A 24,641-nucleotide genomic window follows, 5' to 3' on the forward strand; every position below is an offset into this window, starting at 1 on the left:
GCTCTGTTTTGGGCCCCTGCTTTTACCGTACACTTTTCACCTCTTTACATCAAACCAAACTTCCATTGCACACCAATATTGCTAAGAAACCTGCACATGCGACCTTATATTTTCTGGAAAGTTAGGTGATCTGCTGCTGACTTCCAATCATCTTCGCTCTACAAACCGAAATAGTTGAAGCAGCAGAAGCAGCCTTAGCAAACTGGAAACAAAATGGTGGTGTCAGTTACCCACTGCTAGGAGACTGTCATAGTTTTCAAGCGTGAGCTTTATAGGGTGAATCAATCTTAAGAGACTCGCAGACGTGAATCATGCAAGCGGAGCTGACAAGGAGGAGCCACGTCTAACCACCACCGACCACTCCGAAAATTCAAACGCTTGCTCTGTCAGCAATGTTTTCAGATTAAGAGAATTCACTACACAGCTTTCTTTGGGAGGTTATACAGTAGTACTTTGGCACACATCAGTGTGTTCGATAAAATGACTTTGTGGCTACTATTGTCTGCTTGAAAATGCTATCAGGCTTGGAAATGCTATCGCTCGCACCTTTGCCACCCTTGCTGCGTTAACCAAAACTTTTAAGGGCTATGTGCAAAAGCAGTGTAGCAGAAAAGCACTTAGAGATCTTTATGCTCCAATGTTTTTTCCCAGAAAGCTATATAAAATATTCACAATATAAATCTACCTTGAACAAGCGGGGCCACGAGAGGGGGCATTTCAGACGCTTTTGGAGTGGATGCTGCAGGCATAGTAGTGGGCAGCTTCCTTGTGGCACTTGCAGGTGACGAAGGCAACTTTGTGCTGTTAGCTGTTGCCTCTGTACAATAAAAATACAAAACGAGCAGAAATAAGAAAAATGTGAACAACATTATTCTAATACCGGGAATCTCACCAATCTTCAGCAGTAAGGCATTTGTCAGGCGACGGTTTGTGTGCTCCGACCGCTCGAGCTTCTCTTCCAAACGCCTGATTGTTCTTTTGGCTCGCCGGAGTTCACTCTTTAGACACAGCTCGTCGTCACCACTTGAGTCCGTGTCTGAGTGGCTATGCTGAGGAGCACGGCTGCGACTTTTCGGTGGCAAGAACTCCCCCATTCGACGGTCCTGGGCTATTTTTTTTCCGCTTCATTTCTTTGGCAGTCGGAGCTGCACCATTAGCAGGCCTCTGCTTCTTTGCAGGCCCTGACGTTTCATTTTTGTGGGACCTGGGTCGCTCCACTTCTTTCTTTAATAAAAAAAAATATATATATCTGAATGTTTGCAAAGATTACAAGAAAACAGACGACAATGTCAACAATCCGTGAGCGCAGACAGAACCCTAAAAAAAAAATAAGAATATGAAATTGTACGCGGCAGCAAAGGATGTTTTGCTCAGCTTTAGTAAATCTGTTTTCGCAGTGCTGAACAGAGCAATGCTCATACAGTCTCAGCGAGTAAAAAACAATTTGACAAGTCCGGTATTTCTTATTCATGCCATCTTATCCACAAAGCTTGGCTCTTAGGCCTTACAAAAAAATTTAAAGTTTGCTTAGCTTAAGCCCACTGTAAGTTGAATGTTTACAATCGAAAGAGTAAAATAACAAGAATGGTTTTGCTATATACAAGAGAGTGGTCGTCTGTATTTGTAGTCCAAAATTTGACTCTTTAGATTTTAAAAATCCTACTTTATTTAATAAAATTGTGTGGGCTAGACCTTTTCAATGTCCTGTAAAATAAAAAGACACTCCACATATTCAGGGACAAATTATGAATTATACTTACTATTTTGCCATCCTCGGTAAAAATTACCGGAACAGACACCCGTTTAATTTTGGCCAGGTACCTGCAGACCTCCGACTCTGTTTCTGTACGCGATAATGAAAAATTACTGGTACATTCATATGCAAAAAGAGTGGCAGCACATAAGAAGTTTTTTGCACTGAACAAATCACCGTTGCAACCAGAATAAAAGTGACCAGATTCCAAGGCATCCAACCATTATGCTGCATAAATATCAGTAGAACTAATTGCTTTGACTCAAGTTGTGGAAGTGGGCCAGGTACTTTCAATAAGTCTTTAGATTTTTAGATAGTTCTATCTGCCAATAAAAATATGTAATGAATTGCAAGAAATGAGTATTATATATACATTTAAGTGCAGTGCGAGAGAAAATTTTGCGTAACGGATTATACACGAGTCTGCATTTAGACGTGTGTTGTTTATATACGGTAGCCATGATGGCCTTGTAAACAAGGACTTTTAAAAATTGTGCACATCTACTAGCTGCCACCATACCGCTCTTACTGACTGCACTTGTTTAAAGTCGCAACTCTGAGTGCAAGTTTGCACAGAGTTGAGACTTGCACTACGTAGTGCAGCTCCACGGGAAGTTGCTACATGCACGACTGCGCAGAGAACTCATGCCATTTCAGTCACCCTTTTCGGACGGCTCATGTATCCCTGGTGAACATGTTACGACCCCCCCCCCCCCGCTTCATGGCAACAGTCTGCGGCTGCTAGTTACAAACCTATTAACCCACTTGGTCCCCGGACATGCCCCCTTGCGGCATCCAGCCAGCAACTCGCTGTCCCCGATTGTGCAATCGGAGAAAAATGATATGCGAACAGAGGAGCGCGTGGCTCGCGGTACAGGCTGCAGCGCCTGCAAGTCAACCTAGGGGCGAGGGTGCGTGGCCTACTTCAATGTGCTCAGGCCCCTCGATTGGCTCTCCCCCAGCTTCGGCAGTGCGCCTCTCAGTGCACTGAAAGCTGTCACCGCTATCTTTGCCTGCTCGGCGAGTGCGGCGAGCTTCTTTGCACCGCACGCGCTGAGCCAGCAAAGATAGCGGTGATAGCTTTCAGCGCACTGAGAGCCGCACTGTTGAAGCTTGGGGAGCGCAGAGGGAGGGTCGTGAACACGTCAAAGTAGGCCACACACCCTCGCTCCTAGGCTCACTTACAGGCGGCGCAGCCTGTACCGCGAACCACGCGCTCCTCTGTTCGCATTTCATTTTTCCCGGATAGTACCTCCGGAAAGGAATTCCTATACCGTTTAGTTCAGCAAAACGTTGTCATTAACAGTTTTGTGTTAAACTCTGGGGAATATGTGCTCCGCACGCCGCCGCACGGAACCGGCAGGTCTAGGGTGACCATATTCCTCAAGCTAGAATACGGGACATCCTAGCGGAAAAGGGGGAGGGAGGGGGGCGTATTAAAGTACAAGATTTGGAGAAAATAAACATAATGAAATTCTACATGCGTGCTATATCCAGCAGCTTAAAAAATATTCACGCGTTTTCGCGAGAGTAAGGATGTTTGTGGGCAAGAACAGTTCTAAATATTACTCTCTGGGTAAAAATTTTAAAGTACTTACGATTATTTTTTGTGAAATATACTTGTACAAACAGGCGTAGTTTCGGTTTGGTTCTACTCGCTCGGTGCCAATTTAGAAACTATGAACTCCTGCGAAAACGGGACATGATTCTATATTAACATAAAAAGACTGGACGGCAGAAGTGGACCTCAAAAACGGGACTGTCCCGGCGGAAACGGGACGTCTGGTCACCCTAGGCAGGTCACGTGATATGGTCTCTGCGTCGGACTGGCTGCTCCTGCTCGTAGGATCGGCCGCGTTCGGACTTATGGTCGAATAAAGCAATACCACTTCCACAACGTTTCTAAACTTGTGCGGGTGACAAACGCAACAAAAGAAAAGTACACTCTTAGAAAAAAGGGTACGGATAGTCCTCCCTTACGGGAGGAACGGTCTTGTAACCTATGTTCCTTTAGAAAGGGAGAAACCTTTGCCCCTGAAGCAGGGGAGCAAAGTTCCACCGTCGCTTGCATCTCAATATGGCGGCCCCGAATCGAGCAAATCGAGCCCAATAAGGCTTAACGAGGACGCTACGTCTCTTGTACGGGACGAGAGCAGCAGCAAATGAAAGCGTAACACGAGCTTTCCGCAAACTGTGTTTATTTCCGAAGCCAGACTCCCCCCACAGGTACAGAAACCTGCGTTTCGAACGGCGTTACTCAGTCTTCTCGTCGACAGCACTGCGATGTTAAACGGAGACAACCGATACCTAGTTACTTCGCGCACTTTGCGTCTTACCTTTGGTGTTCCTCGAGTCACAATTCCTTCGTCAACCGCACACCACGGAGAAGGGCAAACTCACTCCGCGAAACCAAAAGCCGCTCTCGAAAGAACGAACTCGAAGCCGCTGTTTATCGCGTAGCGTGATAGAAGGTTAAATCGCTAGCTACCAGATGGCGGGGTCAAGCAGAGTAATTGCAAGTAGCTAGGCTAGGTGGCGCTAGGTACCGCCCAATTCATGTTCTACAAAAAATAATTTGCTTCTCTCAGGCCACTACTGTGCTTGAGGATCCTCTACTATTCGCGACTCCAGCAAAACGGACGCCGCCAAGCGGGAAAACCGGGAACCAGCCGGTCCAGGTCGCTCCGCGCCCCTCCGCGTCTCTGATGGCTTTCGCGGACAGTTGTTGTCGGCGCGATGGCGTACAGTGTAATTTCACGAAGGTCCGCCTGAGTGTTAATCAGTGCGGTGAAGCCTCAGTAGATTGTTTCCTTCCATCACGTGTTTGAAAGTCCGTTTACTCCACAACACACGGTTACGTGCTTTCGATTTCTTGGAGGGGGAGGAACCATGGAAAAACGTTTTGATTTCTTGTCTGTCTCGAAACAGATTCAAAGTGACGACTACTTGGTAACTGATAAAGGGTTTCTTTATAAGGATGTAGAACAGTGGACTGAGGACGACAGACGAGGCATTTCACTGGAGGGAGCACCAATGTCGCAGTCAAGTGAATGGGAAGGTTCGATAGGTGCTTTTGTTGAGTTTGGTTGTGTTCGATTAGCTTCAAGTTTGAGCCACCCACGCTGGTCGGTGCGTTGGCTATTCATCTTGGCTGCTTTTCATCGAAAAAGCCTCTGGACCACTCTGAAGGAGTTGGGCTGATTTCGAAATTACTTTATTCAGGAAAACCTGCTCGCTGCAAATGATGAATGAGGGAAATTATCTGTTTTCAAAAGGTGGGGGACGCGTCTCGCAACGTTAGAAGCTGTCACGGCATTTTGATCTATCGCGCCTCCAATATTTATATTATACCCCCGTCAAAGCCAGCAGCAATATATGTCTACATCGCTCAAATTGACCAACCACAAAAAAAAATACTTCTTTTCTCCGTTCAGTGAACTCCAATGAAGACTCTCTTCAGTTTGTCTCCGTGCTGCCGGCTAGAACCATTTGGCTAAGTTTAAGTAGTATCTCTCTGTCTGTCAAATAGACTTTTATTCGGCAGTTCACCTAATATCTAGTCAACTAAGCTCATATTTCAACCCAAAGAATATACTAATATCGTTTTAGTGGGACATAGTACGTAATATAATACATAACCCGCTCGTCAAAATGACTTCTCGATTGCTACTAAAACCTGAATTGAAATACGAGTATCAGCTGCTTAGTGAGGTGCCGGCGGGTTAACATGCTCCTTGGCTCAAGGAGCGCTTGCTTAATTTTCGTAATTTTCCTGCAGCCTGTGTTGTTGACCGAGCAGACAACTGGAGCTGTTTCTTGAACGTGGATACGCACAAAAGCTCGATTTCGCGGACACAGAAGTCGCATGGTCGAGGCATCCAAGTTAGCTGAAAATTACTCTCGGTGGAAGAATTCTGTAGTCACTGCCACTTTCCTTAGATGATCAAAACTGATTAGTATTTTACCGCCCCTCCGGAGCCCATAGTTTCGGTTTTGAACGAAATCTCCGAAACGAAAGTTTGACATGAAAAGAACAAAAAACACCGGGAAAACAAAACCATGCTTTGCAAGTTTATGCGCACCGGCTGCACTTAACCGTCTCAGTTCAAACACCTATAAAATCGGGCATTAAACAAAAGGAAATCTGTTAAATTGAACGCGCCACCTGTTCAGGCAGCCCGGCCGAGCCGACGCGACCTGGACTCAGCCGCCATGTTTGTTTGGTGGAGGCGCCCCCTATAGGTCGCTGGAGTCGCGAATACGCACATGACACCCATATACACTTATTACAAGCATCAGGTGAACATACATTAAGCACATGCACTGCACACAAAAATATCAATACAACGGAACACCACACCGACCACACTAACCCGAACACTACACCCCTGCTCTGCGTTTCCGTCTTTTATACTGGTCGTTTTGAACGTGCGGAACTTTTCGGTGACTCCCTAAGCAATAAAAGATATTCCCAGCATGTTCATTTTTTTCCTGCAATGTCATACCCCACAGAGTATTTTGAATGGCTCAGGGGTTGAATCTCTTATTAAAAAGTAAACGCTCAATCATGCCGTAATTATTTGAAAGCCAATAAATCAAGCCGCTCCAATGCGGTTCGAAGCCATGAGTTTGTTTCCCCACACGGCAAGTCGTAGCTTGTATTTCTATTTGTTTTTCTATTTGTGCTGTTCGCGCGAAGCTGCAATTGCCGTTTGAATTAATCTCTGTAGAGCGGATATTCAGTCAGCTGGAAGTGATGCTTCACGGACTGAGAAATTGCTTTTCGATCAACTTGAATGCAGTCAAAGCCGCGATTTGCGGCAAGTGTTAAGTGTACGGAACTACGCCGTGGCGAGCCCGAAAACTTCTAGCGCTGATCCCAGCGCGCCACGGAGGGCAGTTTCTCCAGCAACCGTAGTATAATTAAACAGCAAAATAAAGGGTAGCTTTTTTTCCGATTTTACCTACTACCGTTTTTAATGCCGAAATTCCATACTGTAAATATACGCACTTTACGTCACGATTTCGTACTGTTCAGTCCTTGCCCCTGAGCGCAATCGCTGTCGGGGACGAGACAATTCCGACAGTCACATTGGCCACTGTACGATAGGAGCTTCTACTGTTCAGACCAGCGTTCCAACATGACTATCTGCACGTTGATCGATTGCACGTAACCCATCAAGTGGTATTAAACTTTTTAATGTAAAGCGGAATGTCAAACTGCGACACCCCGCCCCCTCCGATCACAACCCGACCAGCGGCATCAATGCCCAACAGTTTACGATCTCATCTTCTTGTTACATCACTGATACGCGAACACATGGTCACACCGGCGATAATTCCAGTCTTCTGTTCAGAACCCAACACTGTCATCACGATGTTGCAGCTATGTTGCTGACACGCACAAACACAAAACCACGTTGAACGCCGGTTGCACTCGGCATCGGAAAACAGAACCGAACTCAGGGGGGAAGGCACCCAGGCAGCCGGCAGCAAAGCCTGCCTGTCTTGGACGCAGTTCCTGCAGTTTCCATAAGGTCGAAAACGTCGACACAGTTCCGCGTGCTTTCGCTACTGTAGTCTGTAGTGCTGCAGCCTGCAGTGGCTCTAGTTGCTCTAGTTCCGTCGTTCCGTGCCGCGCGAGTCACGCAATCCGGAGAGGGCCATCCCCCAGTGTGTGGCGCTGCTGGCACTGCTCCGAACTTCGCTGTTTCTAGCGGCTTCGTTTGCTCGTTTGATAAAATTAGTGATAAAAACGTCAATGCAACCGAAATGTTCTGGACGTTTAAACTAGAAGATGGAATTACAGGCGGCCTTCGCTGCTGCTGAAGCTCAATCAACTCAACAGCTATTTATTAAACAACGCGCGCGACCTGCTCGAAAAACGAAACCGAAAGACGATGAGTCGGGAGGGCGAAAGCTTTCTCCCGTCTGCCTGGAGAAGGAGAAAAACATTTCGTTCCTCCCCTTTTCTCGTGTCCGCTTGGGGGCGCGTCGGTAGGAGGGAGGAAGGCGCGCCGTTGCTACTTTTTTCCTCCATTTTTTCTTAGAGTGTACTCACCTGCAAGGTGTAGGACATGGGCATCGTAATATCCTTCCTCATCACCGTTCGGCATTCTCCAGTAAGCTTTCACGGAAGCCGAAGGAAGGTCGTCGTTCGACTTCGCACAAAACCTCTGTAGTAGAGAAACAGGCAGAACGGCCCGCTTTCCGTCCTGAACATATTTGATCTAAGCGTACCTCATCGCAGAAACCACAAGACTAGAGATAGCGATAATCAAAACAAACCAAATAAACTCCGAGACACAAATGAAATCTGAAACTGAGCGAGGAACAAGGACGAGCAGAAAGTAAAGGCGGTAAAGGGAAACTCAATCGGCTACGGATTGGATCGAATCGGAAAAAACTAATGGAAATAAAAAAAGTAAATTAAAATTCCTCTCAAAATTATTTTATAATAGTACGCATTAGTGTGTTGTACGTTTTAATTTATACTATTGAACCATATTTTTGTTGAATGAAACAAAATCTCAGTCTTGAAATTAACTTTGAGCACTTGTATCGAGACAGCAGCAACACCCCCAGTAACAATCTAATCCAAACCAATCCATTTCTAAAGGTACGTCGTTCAGCTGATCGAGCGAGCTACGCCAAGGAGCCAAAGCATGGTGATGTACATAGTTTGCCAGCGAGGCTGCTATGCCCCTACGGAGTTTCTTGTTTCAGTGACATCTTAAAAGCTTTTGTGTCCTCGTAAAGTCTTGAGACAAGGTTGTCTAGGGGCCCTAGAGCTTCCGCAGAAAATATGGCCAGCGGCGGCGAACCCAAGCGTCGGCGGCTGCGCTATTACGAGAAGGGTAATAGTTTTGATGTTCCAAAGTCGACAATGGCACATTATAGGGCCATCAACTCATCGACGAGTTCCGCAAATACAGAATTGTCTTCTCAAAGCCTGCCATCGACGATTGCTGTCCACATTTCCGACAGCGAGTCGCACACACGAGAGCCTTCGGCTCACTCGGATTCGGAACCCGCCGGATCAGAAAGCCCTCCCGGTGGCACTTACGACGACGACGACGACGACGACGACGAGTTGTACTCATCCAGTGACGAGGAACACAGCGCAGACGACACTGAGACGGCCGATGGAGGTCAGTACGTCGACGAAAACATCCCTCCACCAGATGCCATGTCGGAAGAGGAATTCCTGGCGGCAGGACTTCGTGAATTCGGATCGGAAACATTGCCGCACTCAACCACCACGAAAGCCGAAGCGGTCGCGCTGATGATGTCCTTCCTATCGGCAAATGGGCTGAGCTGTAAGGGTTTGGACGACCTCGTGAAAATGGGCAACATTTTCTTCGCTCCGGCGGCAGACGTCTTCCCCCGGAGCAAATACTTGTTTCGGAAGTTGTGGGGGTCGAAGACCGAAAAACTGGTAGAGTACCACTATTACTGCAATTCCTGCAGTGACCTGTTATCGTCTCGTGACGGAATGGATTCCCTTTTCTGCCCAACGTGCGAGGAAGAAAACAAAGCCAATGAGCTGAAGAGGAGTGGGGCTTTCTTCGTAACATTGAAAATGCACGAACAGCTGAAACAGGTCATCAGTCAAACAAAGGCCATGCTACATGACAGTCTTACAAATATGCCATCCAGTGAGCCTGTAGTGATCGCAGACATTACTTCAGCCACGACACACTGCCAGCTACGGGCAAGCGGGCGTCTGGGTGCCAGTGACCTCACCCTCACCGTGAACACCGATGGCAGTCCAGTGTTTTCTTCATCTGGGGCTTCCATTTGGCCCATCCAGTTCACGGTGAACGAACTGCCGGTCCCCCAGCGTTTTGAGCATTGCACCCTCGCAGGACTGTGGTTTGGCAAGGGACACCCAAACATGGCTCTATTCCTCAATAAGTTTGTTGAGGACATCAACAGCATGGAGCCAGTTGTCTGGGAGCACCAAGGGACCCGCCATTCTTCGAGAGCCTTTGTCATCTGCTTCTCCCTTGATGCACCAGCACGATCTGCGGTCCAGAACTGTGTGCTGTTCAACGGTTACTTTGGCTGCCCGTGGTGCTTAATCAAAGGAGACTACATTGAGGGTGAGAATATTACTTTGCAGTTTCGAACTGTAGCAAAGACAATTATTCAGTAACGTATGATTGCATATTTTTGTCTTTGGTGCTAAAGCACAATGTTAAAGGGGTTATGACATGCCAAAAAAATAAAATATAAGATAACTATACTGCTAGGACCCATTGGATGCTCCCATAATCCTGCTAAATTTGTTTTTAAAATGGCAGAATAGTTTCGATGGGTAAATCGATTTATATGCAGGTCCCTCGGAGGGCCGGATCCGGGCGGAGCTGAAGGCTGGCTACAGAGCCAGCCTCCAGCGCGGTGTCTCCTTGCACGCATTCACAGACTTGGCTCTCTTAGCGTCTTGAGCTTCAGCTGCCTCGTTTACCTTCCACATTGCGTGCATGCGGTCCGTGACGATTACTTCTACGGCATTGCTCCCCTTGTCAAAATGTTTGACAGTGATCGCAGCAGCGATCAGAGTGATTGCTAACAAGAGATGTTGGAAGCTGTTCAATCTGACTGCGACCCGCTGGCGACCAGCTCCAGCGACGACGAGTTACGGACGAACTCGCCGTGGTCACCACCGTCCGAGAATATCTTGCAGGCGCATGCGGGGTGGAAGGTCAACGAGCCGGGGCGAGAGTGCGAATAGCTTTTGGGTTACCGAGTTGCGTGAGCGGTTTTGATCGTACCACGGCGAGGAGAGCTTTGGTGATCATGGGGGTGCCTAGAACGAGAGAGCGTTCATGGTCATATGGTTTATGGACACCATGGTGTGACCAACTTGGGCAGCGTTGCCTGGTCGCCAGATGAAAGTGATAAAAATTCGTAAATTGAATATTGCAATTACCAGAGCTCTAAAAATTGCGTAACTTTGTGTATATACTAAGTAGCCTATGAGCATTCCATTTCAAGAATAATCTATCCGTTTAATTTTTGTGTCATAACCCCTTTAGGTGCTTCACATTTGAAAACAAGCCATGTAGCAGAGACATATTTCAATATGTTCTTCTATTCTCCAGAGCCATACAAGCATGTTACACCAAATTGATTTACTATCTCCCTTGAAATGTGGGCAGAGAGATAAACATATTGCAATCAAATTAACTATTTGGCTCAATAAATTTAAGCAAAAAATGAGTAGTGATTTTGTTTGAGTGATTTTTAATTTATTGGAGCTTTTTCATACAAAATCCTTATTGTTAAGGGCTAGATGCACACAGTGCCTGGTCCATCATACAATGTGTTGGAAAGATGGCTGAATCTAAACGCATTCGACATGAGACTGATGCACAATTAAAGGCCGAGTACCTTTAGCGCGATCAAATGCCATTTTTCCGACTCGTTACATGACGTGCTGGGCATTTCATTGTGCATTTTACTCAGGTTACATTTTGGTCATAAACACGTACCTAACTGAGTACAAAAAGATGAGAATTAGTAACCCTCCGCAAAAGCTAGTCTTTTTTTACTAGCCGGTATTGAGGTGAAAACGAGTATAGTAGGTTTCCTGAAGTAGCAAACATTGGTGAACAATATATAAGAAAAATGAAGCTGTAAAAAACGAGTGTGCTTGTTCCATTGCAGTGATCAATCCTTCCCCATTGCAAATTTCAGGAAGACATTGCGGCCATGACTGGAGTGTATAGCAGAAGTTATCACCCCTATATCACCAAATTTGTTCTAGGAGTATAGGAATGTAATAAACTCTTATCAAGGTTGAGGTGCCTAAATTTGTGACCAAAGAGTTAAATTATAATTAATGTAAATGCATTATTTTTTATTAAAAATTGTAAACCAGACTTATTAATCAGTCTTTTTTTTTGTCTTTCTTTTCTCAATTTTCATGGCTTTATTTAACAGCATGCACCTGGCCTGTGTATAAATGAACTCTTTATGTATTTTAACTTTTGCGTCACAGGATGTGTGCGCTACATCAATTCATCTGATTCACCAGACAGGACAACGGAAGGCGTTCTGAGGGACATGGCCCTCGGTCTAGAGTGCTCTGTGCCCATCAATGGGTACAAGGGCCCATCTCCTACCGTGAAGCTTCCCCACTTTGACCTAGTGTGGGGCTTCACGGTGGACTACATGCACGGCGTGCTTCTGGGCGTTACCCGCCAGATCACCGAGGAACTGCTTACTTCATCAAACTCCCAAAAGAGATACTACATTGGTGAGTTTTCTACACAAAATTATGAATATAGTAAGACATAAGAATATCCTAGAAGTGTGCCCCTTCATGCTCTACTAGCACAAAGTAGCACACTTAGTAGCACTGACTTGTACAAAAATATCTCGAATGGTTACTCCTTGTGCTATTCAATATTTCATTGGGGCGATGATGGTGAGAGAGGTTGCAAGTTAACTCTACAGAATTTCACATGCTTTGAAAGGGCACTGTCGTCCCAAAACATTATGTTGGCTACCATTGTGCACACACGCACCACAGAAGCACACTGAAACTAGGCTTTGCAACTTTGGAAAAGAGGCTTTGCAATTTTTGCAGGAGTTCATGAAAGCTGCACTATAAAATGTTGGCATACGCTAACTCCAAGAGTACATGAGCAGCAATCAAAAAGCACAACCAGAGCTGCTGACTGTATAAAAGAGCAATGATGCTGAAAGTATTCCACACGTCCACATAGGCTGCATTGCTGGTATTGCCTGCTTTTTCATTCCTTAGCTGTGTGCAACATGACTCCCAGCTGCTGGCACACCCAACAGCACTGCTCTCAGACGAGCACCTGCATTTAGTAGAATGGTATTTAAGCAATCAGCAAATCAGATTGCACTTCCGGGACCGAGTGACATTCGTGGCACTCTCAGCATTCTTAGAGGCACGCATTGTTTCACTGATTCCTAAATGCCATTCAGCTGAGTTTAATTTTAAATGCCCATCTGACACAGGTATAACTTTGTTAAGCGCTTCTAATACATATAACAACTGCTAGCTCTGTTTTTTTAGCTAGATTAACGTTTTCATCATGGTAGTTTGAAATCGAAACCAAAATAACACTCATTAGATGTAACACAGACTTGAGTCATGAGTAATGAACAGTTCGTTTGACACTGTACTGGCTTTTCCCAGAATTGCATCACGCTCATAGAGGTGCACCGAAAACCAGTCTCAAATAAACTCGCTGAGCACGACCCGGTGCTGTTACCATCTATGTTGTAGTAGATGTACCAACCACGAACCCAAGCAAGCGCGCTGGAGGATGATGGGACAGGCGGGGATTACAACAGTGCAGTGAATTGATTCCACTTGCGATGGAAAATGCCTTAGACAACTTCACTGTCGTGGAGATTTTTAGAGGCTGCGTAAATTTCACACAAAACCCCACACAAGAACTGTAAGAAGGAATGGTTGCCAGCACTTACTGCATTGGAATGCAGATTAGAAGATATTTTTTTGACATAACCCTTTTAACCGATACAGACTGCGACTGGTTTTGCAGTCGCAAATGTCACTGTGTTGTCTTCAGACACCTGAAATCGATGATCGAGCATTCCCGCTAACAATGCACTTCGTCGCAGATCGAAGCATTATGCTCAAAAAGCAACATACAAATGCGGTCCATCGCATGGTCCGGAATGCACAGAGATCCCACAATTTTTCATTGTTTAGAGCAGCTGCCACGTGCCCTGTTACTTTGAACTCGCTCACAATAGACTATTCTTGCTGTTCCTGTCCCCACTGAAATGAAAATCGATTCAATTGCAGTCCATACAAATGTTTACTTTTCAGTCAAACATGTGGTGACTTATAGCCCCTTCCCCTGGCAAATGCCGAGCGCTCCGTGCTAGTGGTCGTCGAGCGGTCGGCCTCTGTGAGCGATTGGTCACGTGACCCATCCCAGTGGTACGCGCTGCGGAGCAAATCGAATGTAACGCTCCCAGCGCCACCGCTTCCAGAGCGTCTGCTCCCGCTTTTGAACAGTTGCGGCTCCCATTGGTTTCTTGCTGAAAGCATGAAGTTCTGATCGGAACTGTATGCTTTGACAAAAAATTGATTGTTTACTACTTGACTAACGGTGGCCCCGACGTTAAGACACAATTTATTTTTCCTTACAGTTATATAAGCCCGATGAAGACAACTAGAAGTACTTGTACGAGCCGTAGGATGCTATTAAGCAATACCAAACACGTATGCCGTAAAGCGATCGTCACCTGCAAAGGCGACTTACATCTGCGGAGTATTTGGCGTGTTGTCTTCTAATTATTCCAATTACATTACAGAAACCATAAAACAAACAAACGACATACCTAGCTCTTCATCCGAATAGGCGCGCACAACGCCTTCGGCGTAACGCGGTATCTTGGGCCTGTTCGCCGGCCGGCCAAACGACTCTGCAAATACTTCGCCGAGAATGGCTGCCTCGTCATCACTCCAGCTGGAGCTAAGCTGGTATCTTCGTCGCTGTCACTGCGTTTTATTAGACCTCCTGAAATTAACTGCAACGATGTCATCGCCGCAGTATGCTCAAGCGAGTCGGTCATGACGAGGGGAACGAAAACGAGCACACAAAGAGAGCCCACCCAGCAGTCTAAACAAAAAAGCTGCGAAACTCCTTCACTCCCCCGCGGGAATGTCGATAACGAAACTGAGACGTTGCGAGAGTCGGCTACAGATCGTACTCCTCCGAAAAAGGCAGCGCGGAGAACTACTCCGGACCGCTCAACGCGCTCCGCCACTTTTCCACGGAGCGATTGGAGCCGCTCGGCGAGCGCCCCACTGGCTCCAGATCTTCAAGCGGCACGCGGAGAGATTGCTCTCATCTCGCGAGGGAAACAAGAATCCGCTCAGCGAGCGCTCGCCGAGCGCTCGCTATTTGCCAGGGGAAAGGGCTATTATAAGGCAACAAAGCTATTTGGTAACTACATATGCACAGTCATGTAGACGCGGCCTTAAAAAAGATTATGCGTGGCCGGCGCGGGGAAACCGCCAGATGTGCTGTATTTCGTGATAACACTGGGAGTGAGAGTGGCCGGGGCATTCCCACTTTTGAATCGCAGGGGTGCTTGAAGAGAGTTATTGTTTGCAATCATTTTCCTTTTCTTTTTTTTTTACGGGCAGTTTTTTTATTTGTTAGTTTTGACAGTTTACCATTAATAAATCGTAAATGACGGTAAAACAAAGATAAAAAAGATAGTTCTGCTCTCAAGGAGTGAGCGAAAACAGAACACATGTGCGCGGTCAAACAGTGTCATTTGAAAAACGTGCTTTGGGAACGACTTCGGTGTGCCGACGTCCCCCACGTATCCAAAAGTGGACTAATTCGGTAATTGTGGCCTTAGCATGCTTACACTATCGTAGCGCCCCGTGTCGCCTTATCGCCGGCCGGGCCATTGCTCCTTTGTGTTCATATTTTTTAAGGCCGACTGTACATATGTGGTGAGTTGAGCAGCTTTGTCAAACGCTTTCAGTTCCTGGTTTGGCAACTGCGATGATATATCTTTTTTAATGTTAATAGTGACATTGGAAGAGAATTGTACAATCTTGTAACAAAAAATCCTACAGACAGCCCAGAGACAAACAATACCGTTGCCACTTGCCCTGCCGGCCTCTCGCTGCTGTTTGGGTGCAGCTTTCTCAACAGGCCTATCGTTCTTGATACTAATCTTTTCCACGAGCTCGCAGGATTTGCTGTCGGCACAAGAACACTTATTGAAATAAACGAGGAACACCGTGTGGAGAAGTGCAGCGGTGGAAACGGAGACATTGCATCAGTCTTAGCAGCCTAGAGCCGAAGTGCATCACCCTGCTCACGCACCAAAGTCATAGCCGATTATCTGCGTGACAAGCATTGATGTTGCCAAATAATTCAGATCTGCAAGCCACAGCACTCCTACAACAAAACCTCAGTTAGAAAATGCAAACACAGTTGTTAGTCTGTCAGTGCCGAGTCCGCCTGTAAACATTGGACGGAATGCTGCTTGTTTGCGAAACAGGAGACTCAAACAATGTATGACGGAATTGCATCTGGCACACTGTTGTTTTCAATCTGATTTATTTTCACACAAAACGTTTGCGATTGTTCTTTATTCTTGCAAACCTGACGTGACATGCTTCAACTCTCACAATAACCACTCAAGTTGAGTGATCTCTTCAGCTAACTATTTCTTAAACATAAATTTAAACACAAATATTGGTGCAATATTTTGCTGAAACATTTCTTAAATATCATTCGTACTGGTGAAAGAAGCTGGAAAGTGAAAACCAGGTGAATCTGTTTTGTTTTCATCACCCTTTTAATTATTATTGGACACATTGACTGAACTTGCAGGCACCCCTGCACGTGTTGCGGAGATGAACCGGCGGCTTGCAGCGATCAAGCCACCCCACTCGTTCACAAGACTGCCCAGGCCACTCGGCACTCGAGGATCTTGGAAGGCCAGTGAATGGCGCCACTGGCTGTTGTTCTACTCCCTCCCCTGTACACTCGACGTGCTGCCGCAACAATACTGGGCGCATCTCAAGCAGTTCGTAGAGGCTGTGCACATCCTCCTCAGCGATCAGCTCACGCAGCTCTCTATTGACCGTGCTGGTGAGTGTTTCCACATTATATTTTTTTACTTTGTCTAGACATATGGTGATTGTAGAGTGCGGTGTTGCAGCTGGCTTGCCTTTTCATTGGGTGCTGCTGGTTGCTGCAAGGCAAGACCTCTCTGAACATCTATGCGCTTTTTTTTTACTTGTTGTAATGTGAGCAAGGAGAGCTTATTCCAACACAGAAGGCACGAAAGGGGGTTGTTAACTTCTGCTACTTCAAAAAATTAACAGGGCTCTTATGTTAACCCTAAAACGACTTGAAGGCGAAAGCCCAAGCGCCAATGCATTAAAGACAGACACATGAGCCGGCTTGAGTCTGCACTTGCCGCTCTTGACTTAATTCACTTTTTCTCCTGTTAATTCGCTTTGTCATACTTTGCAAATTCATTGCCTCTAATTCGTTTGAGTGGTCACGTAAACGTGATAGGAAACCTTCGAAGACAGCACGCTCTATGACGACACACGTTTGGTGCCGTTTCATTGGCTCACTCGGATCGTGGCGTTGACTGTGGTCCCGGTGATAGCGAGCTTCCGAAGACAGCGCGCTCTCTAATGACACACTTTTGGCACCAATTCATTGGCATTCGCGGTGCATCTGCATTGCTGTTCTTTCCTTTGTGTTTTATTTCTGAGGCACGTCCGCTTTGACCTCAAGCGGCCTCGCCGGCTTCTGTGACGAAGCACCTGGGCCGGCTTGCTATAAGCAGCATCTCGGCTGAGACTGAGTGAAAGAAAGCACTACAAAGGCTGGGACGTGGGAGCGTCTTGAGATGCGGGTTGAGTCCCACTCAGCTCGTGCGCTGGCTTTAGCAGTGCTTTCTCTCACTTAGTCTATGCTGAGACGCTGTTTCTAGCAAGCCGGTCCTGATATGATGCATCCCAGCCAATGGGAAGTTATGGTACCTTTGTGTCACCAACGTTTTTTGAAGGTCGACTGAACGATGAGACATATACGGCTTTTGCCTTGATAAACTTGGAGGTGGTGACGCAACTTGCATATTCGCACTTCTGTCATGCAAGTTTTGTCTAGTTCTTTCAATTAATCTTATTTAATATACCTTATACTCTATACAAAAGCTAGCCGGGCTATCATGTGACCAAGTGAGGGAAACCAGCGTGTAATTAAGAGCCTTTGTAAAAAGAAACTAATAAGTGTTGAGAAAAGGAACTGAAGATAAGAAAATCAAAAAGCTGGAGGAAGGATGTGGCATCCATCGCATCGGTTTTGGCCAGAATACATGCTCAGCCGCACTCAAGAGCAGCTTTTTTTGCCCACTCTGCCAACATCTGTGTTCAGCTCTGTTGCACATCTGCACTTCGCGTGTGCGGTCTGTAGATATCTCAGTTGACACGGAGAAGAGGGCGACACTCTAGTAAGTATGTAATGGGTTGCATTGATATCGGACATTGGTAACTCAAACACAGTCTGTTGTTCAGGAATCAACAAGTCCATGATCTGAGGGTGGCTCTTATTAATATTGCTCACTTGGCCTTAAAATAAAAATAAATATTTAAAATTTTTCTCTTTGCAGACACACTGCTGAAGCTCTTCGTTGTTGACACGCAGCGGTTGTATGAATCGACAGCGATGACATTCAATGTCCATCAGATGCTGCACCTGGCAGAGGTGGCTCGCCGGTTCGGACCTCTCTGGGCTCACTCAGCGTTTGTTTTCGAGAGCGGAAATGGACGGCTCGTCAAGCTGGTGACTGGGGCCAGTGGTGCACCGCTCCAAATTGTTGAGAGAGTTGTGATGTCTCAACAACTGGAGTGTTTTCTTTCTTCTTCACTGGTCTCTCAGCACATTGCAAGCTTGTGCCGAGAAATGCTGGGATATGCAAAGCTAGAAAACTTTGTTTTTGCTGGGGATGTTTGTTTGCTTGGCCATGCTAAGCAACTAGAGACTCCAAAAGAAGTTCACGCTGCTTTTGCAGGACAGCCATGTCCTGGGACCTGTGTGGAATACTCACGGCTGGTTTACTGACGGCAGATTTTTCACAGCACAGCATACAAGCGTGCCACAAAGTCTGACTCATCTGTCATTGAGACAAACGAAAGAGACTTCTTTGTAATAACAAAGATCATTTCCCTCAGTGGAAGGGTTTTCTTGCTGTGCAAGAAAGTTATCCTTATAGAAAGTGGGCATTTTCCTTCACATATTAAGGATTGGTTTGTATCCATGGTTGGTACTTTACATGTCCTGGAGCCTCACAATCTGAAGGCAGCATGCCTTTTTATGAGGTTTCAGAACCCCGTGTCCAGCTATGTTTGCACGCTACCAAACGAGATTGAACGCGACTAAAGAGGACTATGTTTGAATTTGAGCGTCATATTGAGCCTCGTTTCGCACTGTATAAACGGCTTGTTGTATATAGCTGTAATAAGTGATCTGTATTTTTTTTAAAAGAACAGCTGTTCTCTAGTCGTCCTCTTTTAAGCTAAACTTATTTTACCTCAAGGACCGTAGAAAAAAAATGTTTGGCTTCTTGCAGAGCATTATAAATTTCCCCCTTTATGTACTAAATATACAGTTGGACATGTATTCCAAATCAGTTGCTGTAAAACTCTTCAATTTCACGAATGGTGGAAAAGGGTGCAGATATGCGTCTACTTAGTAAGTTTGCAAATTCTTGTGGACAAGGCCATAAAATTCGCAACTACTAAATTTCGCGAATTCTTGAAGGAAGGGATTGGAGAATCCAGCGACATTGGCGCTCTCCACAAGGGGCGTTCCTCGGAATTTCTCGCACACTCTGTGTGAAGGACACCCTCGTTTGTTTGTATTTTTTGTTGGAAAGTTTGTCGCTTTGAGCTTTGTCCTATACAGGAAGTGGCGTACCGGTTATAGTCGGATAAGGTCGTAAAGATACCTGCTTTACGTAGCAAAGTTTGTTGTGTCATCGCGTGTCAACGTCTCTGTTGTAAAACCAGGTTTTGGGGTTCATGTCATCGCCTGGCCAATGTCTATGGTTTCTCTTTTAGTGATTTTATGTACTTTTATCCTGACGCGTGTACCCTAAATTTAGTCTGCATCCAACTGTACTCTCTTTGTAGTGAAGCCTGGTTTGGGGATTCAATATGTCATCGCCTAGTTAGGTTTGTGTGTCCTAGTTGGCGTTATCCGAGTCGTCTTCTGGTATATTCGGCTCTTTTACTTTGTTATCTATTTAAGGATGTGGTTCGCTCAATAATAATCTGTGTTTGGACATTGGTGATTTCCTGTCTCGTTGTTTCCCCACTTAACTGTTAATGCCGGTGCTTGCAACCACCTCGCCTCTACGCACGCATTCACTTCAAACTTTCTTAGATCGTTGCTTTGATATGTTTCTTTACAGAAAAGCACCATGCACATCATCTTTTAGAGTTATTATAGTCATCAGTCAACCAGCCCACCTTCCCACTTTATACCCAGCTTCTCTGAAAAATGGTTATACACTGCTGTATTCCCGGGTTAATACCCAGTTTACCGAAACTGGGTTTTACAAATATAACATCTCCCAGCCAAAACCCAACTTGCCTAAACTGGGTTTTTACTTCCATATATACTTCCCGGTTGGAACCCAGGATGCCCAAATTGGGTTCTTACTTCCATATATACTTACCGATTAAAACCCAGCATGCCCAAATTGGGTTTTAGAGTTCCGATTTCATTCACAGTATGAAACCCCAAATGTTTAAACTGGGTAGTGGAAATCAGTATGTTCCCTGGTTTGTTTAAACTGGGTTTTGACAAAACCAATTTGTTTCCCGATTAAAATCATACTCGTTTTTTCGGTAGGGCTGCTTTCACAAGTGCCCCCTGCGGGGGCAGACGAAGAGAAACAGGACAAAGCGCACACTCAACTGAAGTTGAATTTTCAATAAACTTTAGTTGAGAGTGCATCTTGTCCTGGTTACCTTCGTCTGTGTCCCCGAGTTTTTTTTGTGTGTTTTCGTTTTCTTATATCATTGTTGATGTCAACATGCCTCTACTATGGAATGTCATGCTTCCATGTGTGACAAAATGCAAACGAAATAGCAGTGTCGTGAATGAAGTGAAGTGTGAAATAATGTCTGTGATATATCCTTGATAATGACAAAAAATTTATACGGTGTTTACTAGTCTATGCTCAATTTCCCTTTAAAGAAAGCACTGGAACCTGTGTTTTTTCATGTTTATTTTTTACGTTACATACGGCACTGTTATAAAAAAAAGAAAGCCCTTTCAAAAACAAACTGCTTGTTGTCTTCTTTATACATTCAACCTGAAACAAATCCAATCTGCAATTATCGAGTAATACACCTGGCTCTGTGGTAGCCATAATAGATTGTAAAATGGAGCAGGGCAATGGAAGTGTAGAGAAAATTAATCGATGTACAAACCCGATACAAACATTATATTGCAGTAAAGAAAGGAAACTAGGAATCGCCAGTAGACTCATTGAGTTCTTAGTCTCCTGCAAGGGCGAGCCAGATGCCCCCTGTTGGCTAGCTTCATAACCTTACAAAACCTTCTGTTATTGTCCCACACATTTAATGCACCCTGCTTTCAAATTAAAAAAGGCTCCATCAACATCACCGTGATGCACCGAATAGCTTTTCGGAGGCAGTACTACATGTCCTTAAAGGTAGCATGGTGGTTGTGCGGCGAACTACGAAGGCGTTGGAGTTGACACTGTGGAGCTTATGGACGGCCATGACTGTGGAACAACAAGTGAAGTACATACTGCCATAGGGAGGGCTTCTCTGGTGTCAAGGGCGTCAGTCGAGGTGAGGACGACGAAAGGTTCGCTGTCGCCGGTGGTGTCCCTGGTGTGCGGGAGTGCCACCGCGGCGAGGACGATGAAGGGTTCCCTGTCGCCGACAGTGTCCCTGATGGGCGGGACCTCCGTTGTGGCGACAGACTCCTTGGCGCTGGTGGTGTCCCTGGTGGGCGGGACTGCCACTGTGGCTTGCATGGGGCTCCCGGGCGGCACGGCTGTGGCAGGTTTGGAATTGGGCAACAAGGCGCTGCCTCAGAGCCCTCCCCCTGTCCGAGAGGCTGACTTGAGGGTGGGCAGGAGCCGGCCTCTCGTCATCCGCCGTTGACCCCTCCGAGCTTGACTCTGAACCGTCCGAGCTCGGCCCAGACTCCAACCCTGGCTCGTCAGGGTAAGAGTCTGGCTCCGGTTCTGGCTCCTTCGATGAAAGGCAGATATTGTGGAGCGCTGCACACGCCGATATATTGATGGTGGCTGTTGTAGGATGATAATAGAGAACCCGGTGCCTTTCCAGACACCGGTATCTGCTTTTCAACAGCCAAATGCAGCGCTCCACAACGGACTTCGTCGAAGAATATGCTATATTAAACCGACCGCATGCGCTGAGGGTCGCGTGGAATCCAGGGAGAGGGGTGATGAGCCAAGGCTCCAAGGCATACCCAAGCAGCACGTTGTGAATGGGCCATCGCTGGCAAGTGTACTATGGCCAACCAGATTTTCGATGGCCCAAGCTTGGCCAAAGTGCTCGGCAATAAAAGTGTTTTCGTCCTCGTCTGGTGACTTGCCATTCACTTTATGCCAGTCGCTGGCCATTGACTTTAGGCCAGTGACTGGCCATTCACTTTAGGCCAGTGGCTGGCCATTCACCTTTGTCCAGTGGCTGGCCATTCACTCTAGGCCAGAGAATGGCCATTCACCTTTGGCCAGTGACTGGCCATTCACATTTGGCCAGTGACTAGCCATTCACTTTAGGCCAGTGACTTGCCATTCACCTTTGGCCAGTCACTTTCGGCCAGCCACTGGCCATTGACTTCCGGCCAGTCACTGGCCGAAAGTGGCTGTAGTTATACACTTAATACATAATTTATCAGAGACTGCCTCAGTGTTCCTCAGAAGACTGTCAAGAGTTTCGGGAGGTCAAGTTTTAGAACTCAACCCCAGAAACTCTTACATAGTAATAACACGCGAAGCTGCTGCAAGGCTGCTCAATATTTATTGGACGTTTTGAGTACTAAGTCTTACGACGCTGGTTGGGACCACCATTCCAGTCGTCGCAGGTTCAGGGATGGTATGTTGTCCCACCATTAGGATCCCCCGGTAGTGCAGCAGTTAAAAAAAATTAAAGAAAGTAACTTCAGGTGAAGGGACAGTGCAACAATAGATAGTTTTAGTAGATCGTTCCGATACCTCCGATAGCCCCGATAACGATACCATGCATGCGCAAGGGAGGCGGTGGCGGAGTATCAGGTATCGTTATCGGAGTCATGGGGGCGATCTACTAAAACTCTCTACTGTTCAGTTACAATATTTTTCACTTTACACAAGGTTACTGGCACTAATGGGAAAGAGAATCCTTGAGTACATAGTAAAGGTTTTTACACACTTAAGGGTGTAAATCAGTTTGTCCCTGGGCTAACACCCTTATGGCGTTCAGGCAAGCACCCTTTACAAAGGATGCTTGCTAACACCCTTGGTGAAGGGTGTTTGGCATGAAATAGGCACCTGCTGGGGTGGCCCAGTGGATGCTGGGCCACCCCAGCCAATCTGGCGCCGGGAGAGTATCATGCGACATTTTGCTTATGTGGAGTTCAAGGTCACATGACGCTCTCTCGACACTGGATTGGCTGGTAGCGTCCGCCGCGCTCGGACGAAGGGTGAAATGAAGTATAGACCCCAGTGAACATTTCATTGGAATCTGTCAAATACACATATCATAACTTGTGAATTGTACGAGAATCATATATGGTATTGCATATTCTTAAATTATTATTATATGATTTACAGCTTATCATGTTTATTGAACAAATTTACATTTTTTTCACTTAGAGGGATTGCCACATCACCACATACGAGGCACGTGATAAAGAAATAATGAGTCACACTAAACACAACTCACTTCATGAAGAAGTAATACAAAAGAGCTCCTTGCAAGCCACATCATAACCCCGTGGGCACTTGGGAAGTGTTACGGCACCCCCCTTTCTCGAACTCTAAGTGAGCAAGCAGTGGCCCCAAGCATCGTACTGCACGGCTGAACCATTGTGAATATCATGGTCTGCCACAAACGAAGCATGTAAAGCTTTCCTGATTTGGAGATCAAGTGACATGTTTTCTTTATCTCAGAGGATTGCAGGCAACACGCTTCGCTTATCACTTATCTCCTACGCGCATCTGTTTACTAATTGGAAGCAGGGTAGAGGGGGGTGGTTTAGCCCTTGACTGAACCTCAGCAGTATTTCATTAGGTGAAGCTCATTATGACATCAATTAGAATGTGTTAAATTGAACATTTATTGAGCCTTGAGAAATGGGAAATACAATGTATGCCATTCCATGAAATAAAGAATGCTATCTGCAAACATGTAATGAAAAATATTACAGAATGACCTTGCACTCTACGGCAAAAAAGCAAACGTTTCAGTAGAAGACGCTATCCTCTTGCTCACGTACAAAGAAAATTATAAAGTTCTGGAAGACGACTATGGATAAGGAACTCGTACAGCTAAATTCTAAGCACCTCGTCTAGATGAGGTCAGCATTAGTTATCTCAGAAAGTGCCCAACATTTAAAGAAAAAAAGTAAAACATGCCTTCATAAAACCTTCCATCATTCGTTATGGAAGCAAAATAAAAATTAACCTGATAATACTGGCGAGAAAAGTGGATTATACACTTTTAAAACGGCTCACGAAACATCTCTTCAACCACATACCTTTCTGCAAACTTTGTTCAAAAATTTAATTACGACTGTCCTTGGATTGGTGTCGCTCAAGCCAAGGAAAATCCTCTCCAGAGCAACCAGTGTGTTGGAGGCCTTGCATTCGTACTGGATGCTGAAAAGCCAATATGCTGCCAACAACATCCACAGCCCCTCTTCTGCATTAAAAACGGAAAACAAGCGCTCACGGTCCTCAACAAGGTGAAGAAAGTCTGCATCGTCCAGCTCTTGCTTGTTGTAGAGGACACATGGTGCCGGTGGGGTGTTCTCGTCCTGCGTTAGGTAAAAGGATAAAGCAAAACATAGTTTAATGTAGAAGGCCAAAACATGTTTGCTCTTGTCAACTGCTATTATTCGCTGCAGTTAAGGCCATGAGCATCAGCCTACACACAGGCATACAGTGCTTATGTTGGAACAAGTAACAGGCGTCTGCAGCAATGTAAAACGAATGAAGAATTACAATCGGGGCAACATCACAACATGCAAGCATTGTGATATAATCTTAGGGGCACTTGTGAGTATCTCTATTTCTGTACCGAAATGCATTTACGAAATCTATTTGTGTTTCA

At 45.8% G+C, this 24,641-nt stretch overlaps 2 protein-coding genes and 1 pseudogene across 2 annotated transcripts; 1 reads left to right on the top strand and 2 right to left on the bottom strand.

Moving 5' to 3' along the window:
- Positions 1-194: 194 nt before the first annotated feature.
- Positions 195-7,998, bottom strand: LOC120842924 (annotated as a pseudogene).
- Positions 7,999-8,639: 641 nt separating this feature from the next.
- On the top strand, positions 8,640-18,428 carry LOC120842928. The gene is made up of 4 exons (XM_040214143.1): positions 8,640-9,858; positions 11,760-12,017; positions 17,930-18,167; positions 18,332-18,428. The coding sequence occupies exons 1-4, from the start codon at positions 8,640-8,642 to the stop codon at positions 18,426-18,428; spliced, it is 1,812 nt and encodes a 603-aa protein (XP_040070077.1).
- Positions 18,429-21,137: 2,709 nt separating this feature from the next.
- LOC120842930 lies at positions 21,138-23,962 on the bottom strand. The gene is made up of 2 exons (XM_042294016.1): positions 23,945-23,962; positions 21,138-21,698 (listed from the first exon to the last, which is right to left on the bottom strand). The coding sequence occupies exons 1-2, from the start codon at positions 23,960-23,962 to the stop codon at positions 21,138-21,140; spliced, it is 579 nt and encodes a 192-aa protein (XP_042149950.1).
- Positions 23,963-24,641: the final 679 nt, after the last annotated feature.

This window comes from Ixodes scapularis, unplaced genomic scaffold (genome assembly GCF_016920785.2).
Source record: "Ixodes scapularis isolate PalLabHiFi unplaced genomic scaffold, ASM1692078v2 PGA_scaffold5__190_contigs__length_132052651, whole genome shotgun sequence".
NCBI classification, from domain to species: Eukaryota; Metazoa; Arthropoda; class Arachnida; order Ixodida; family Ixodidae; genus Ixodes; species Ixodes scapularis.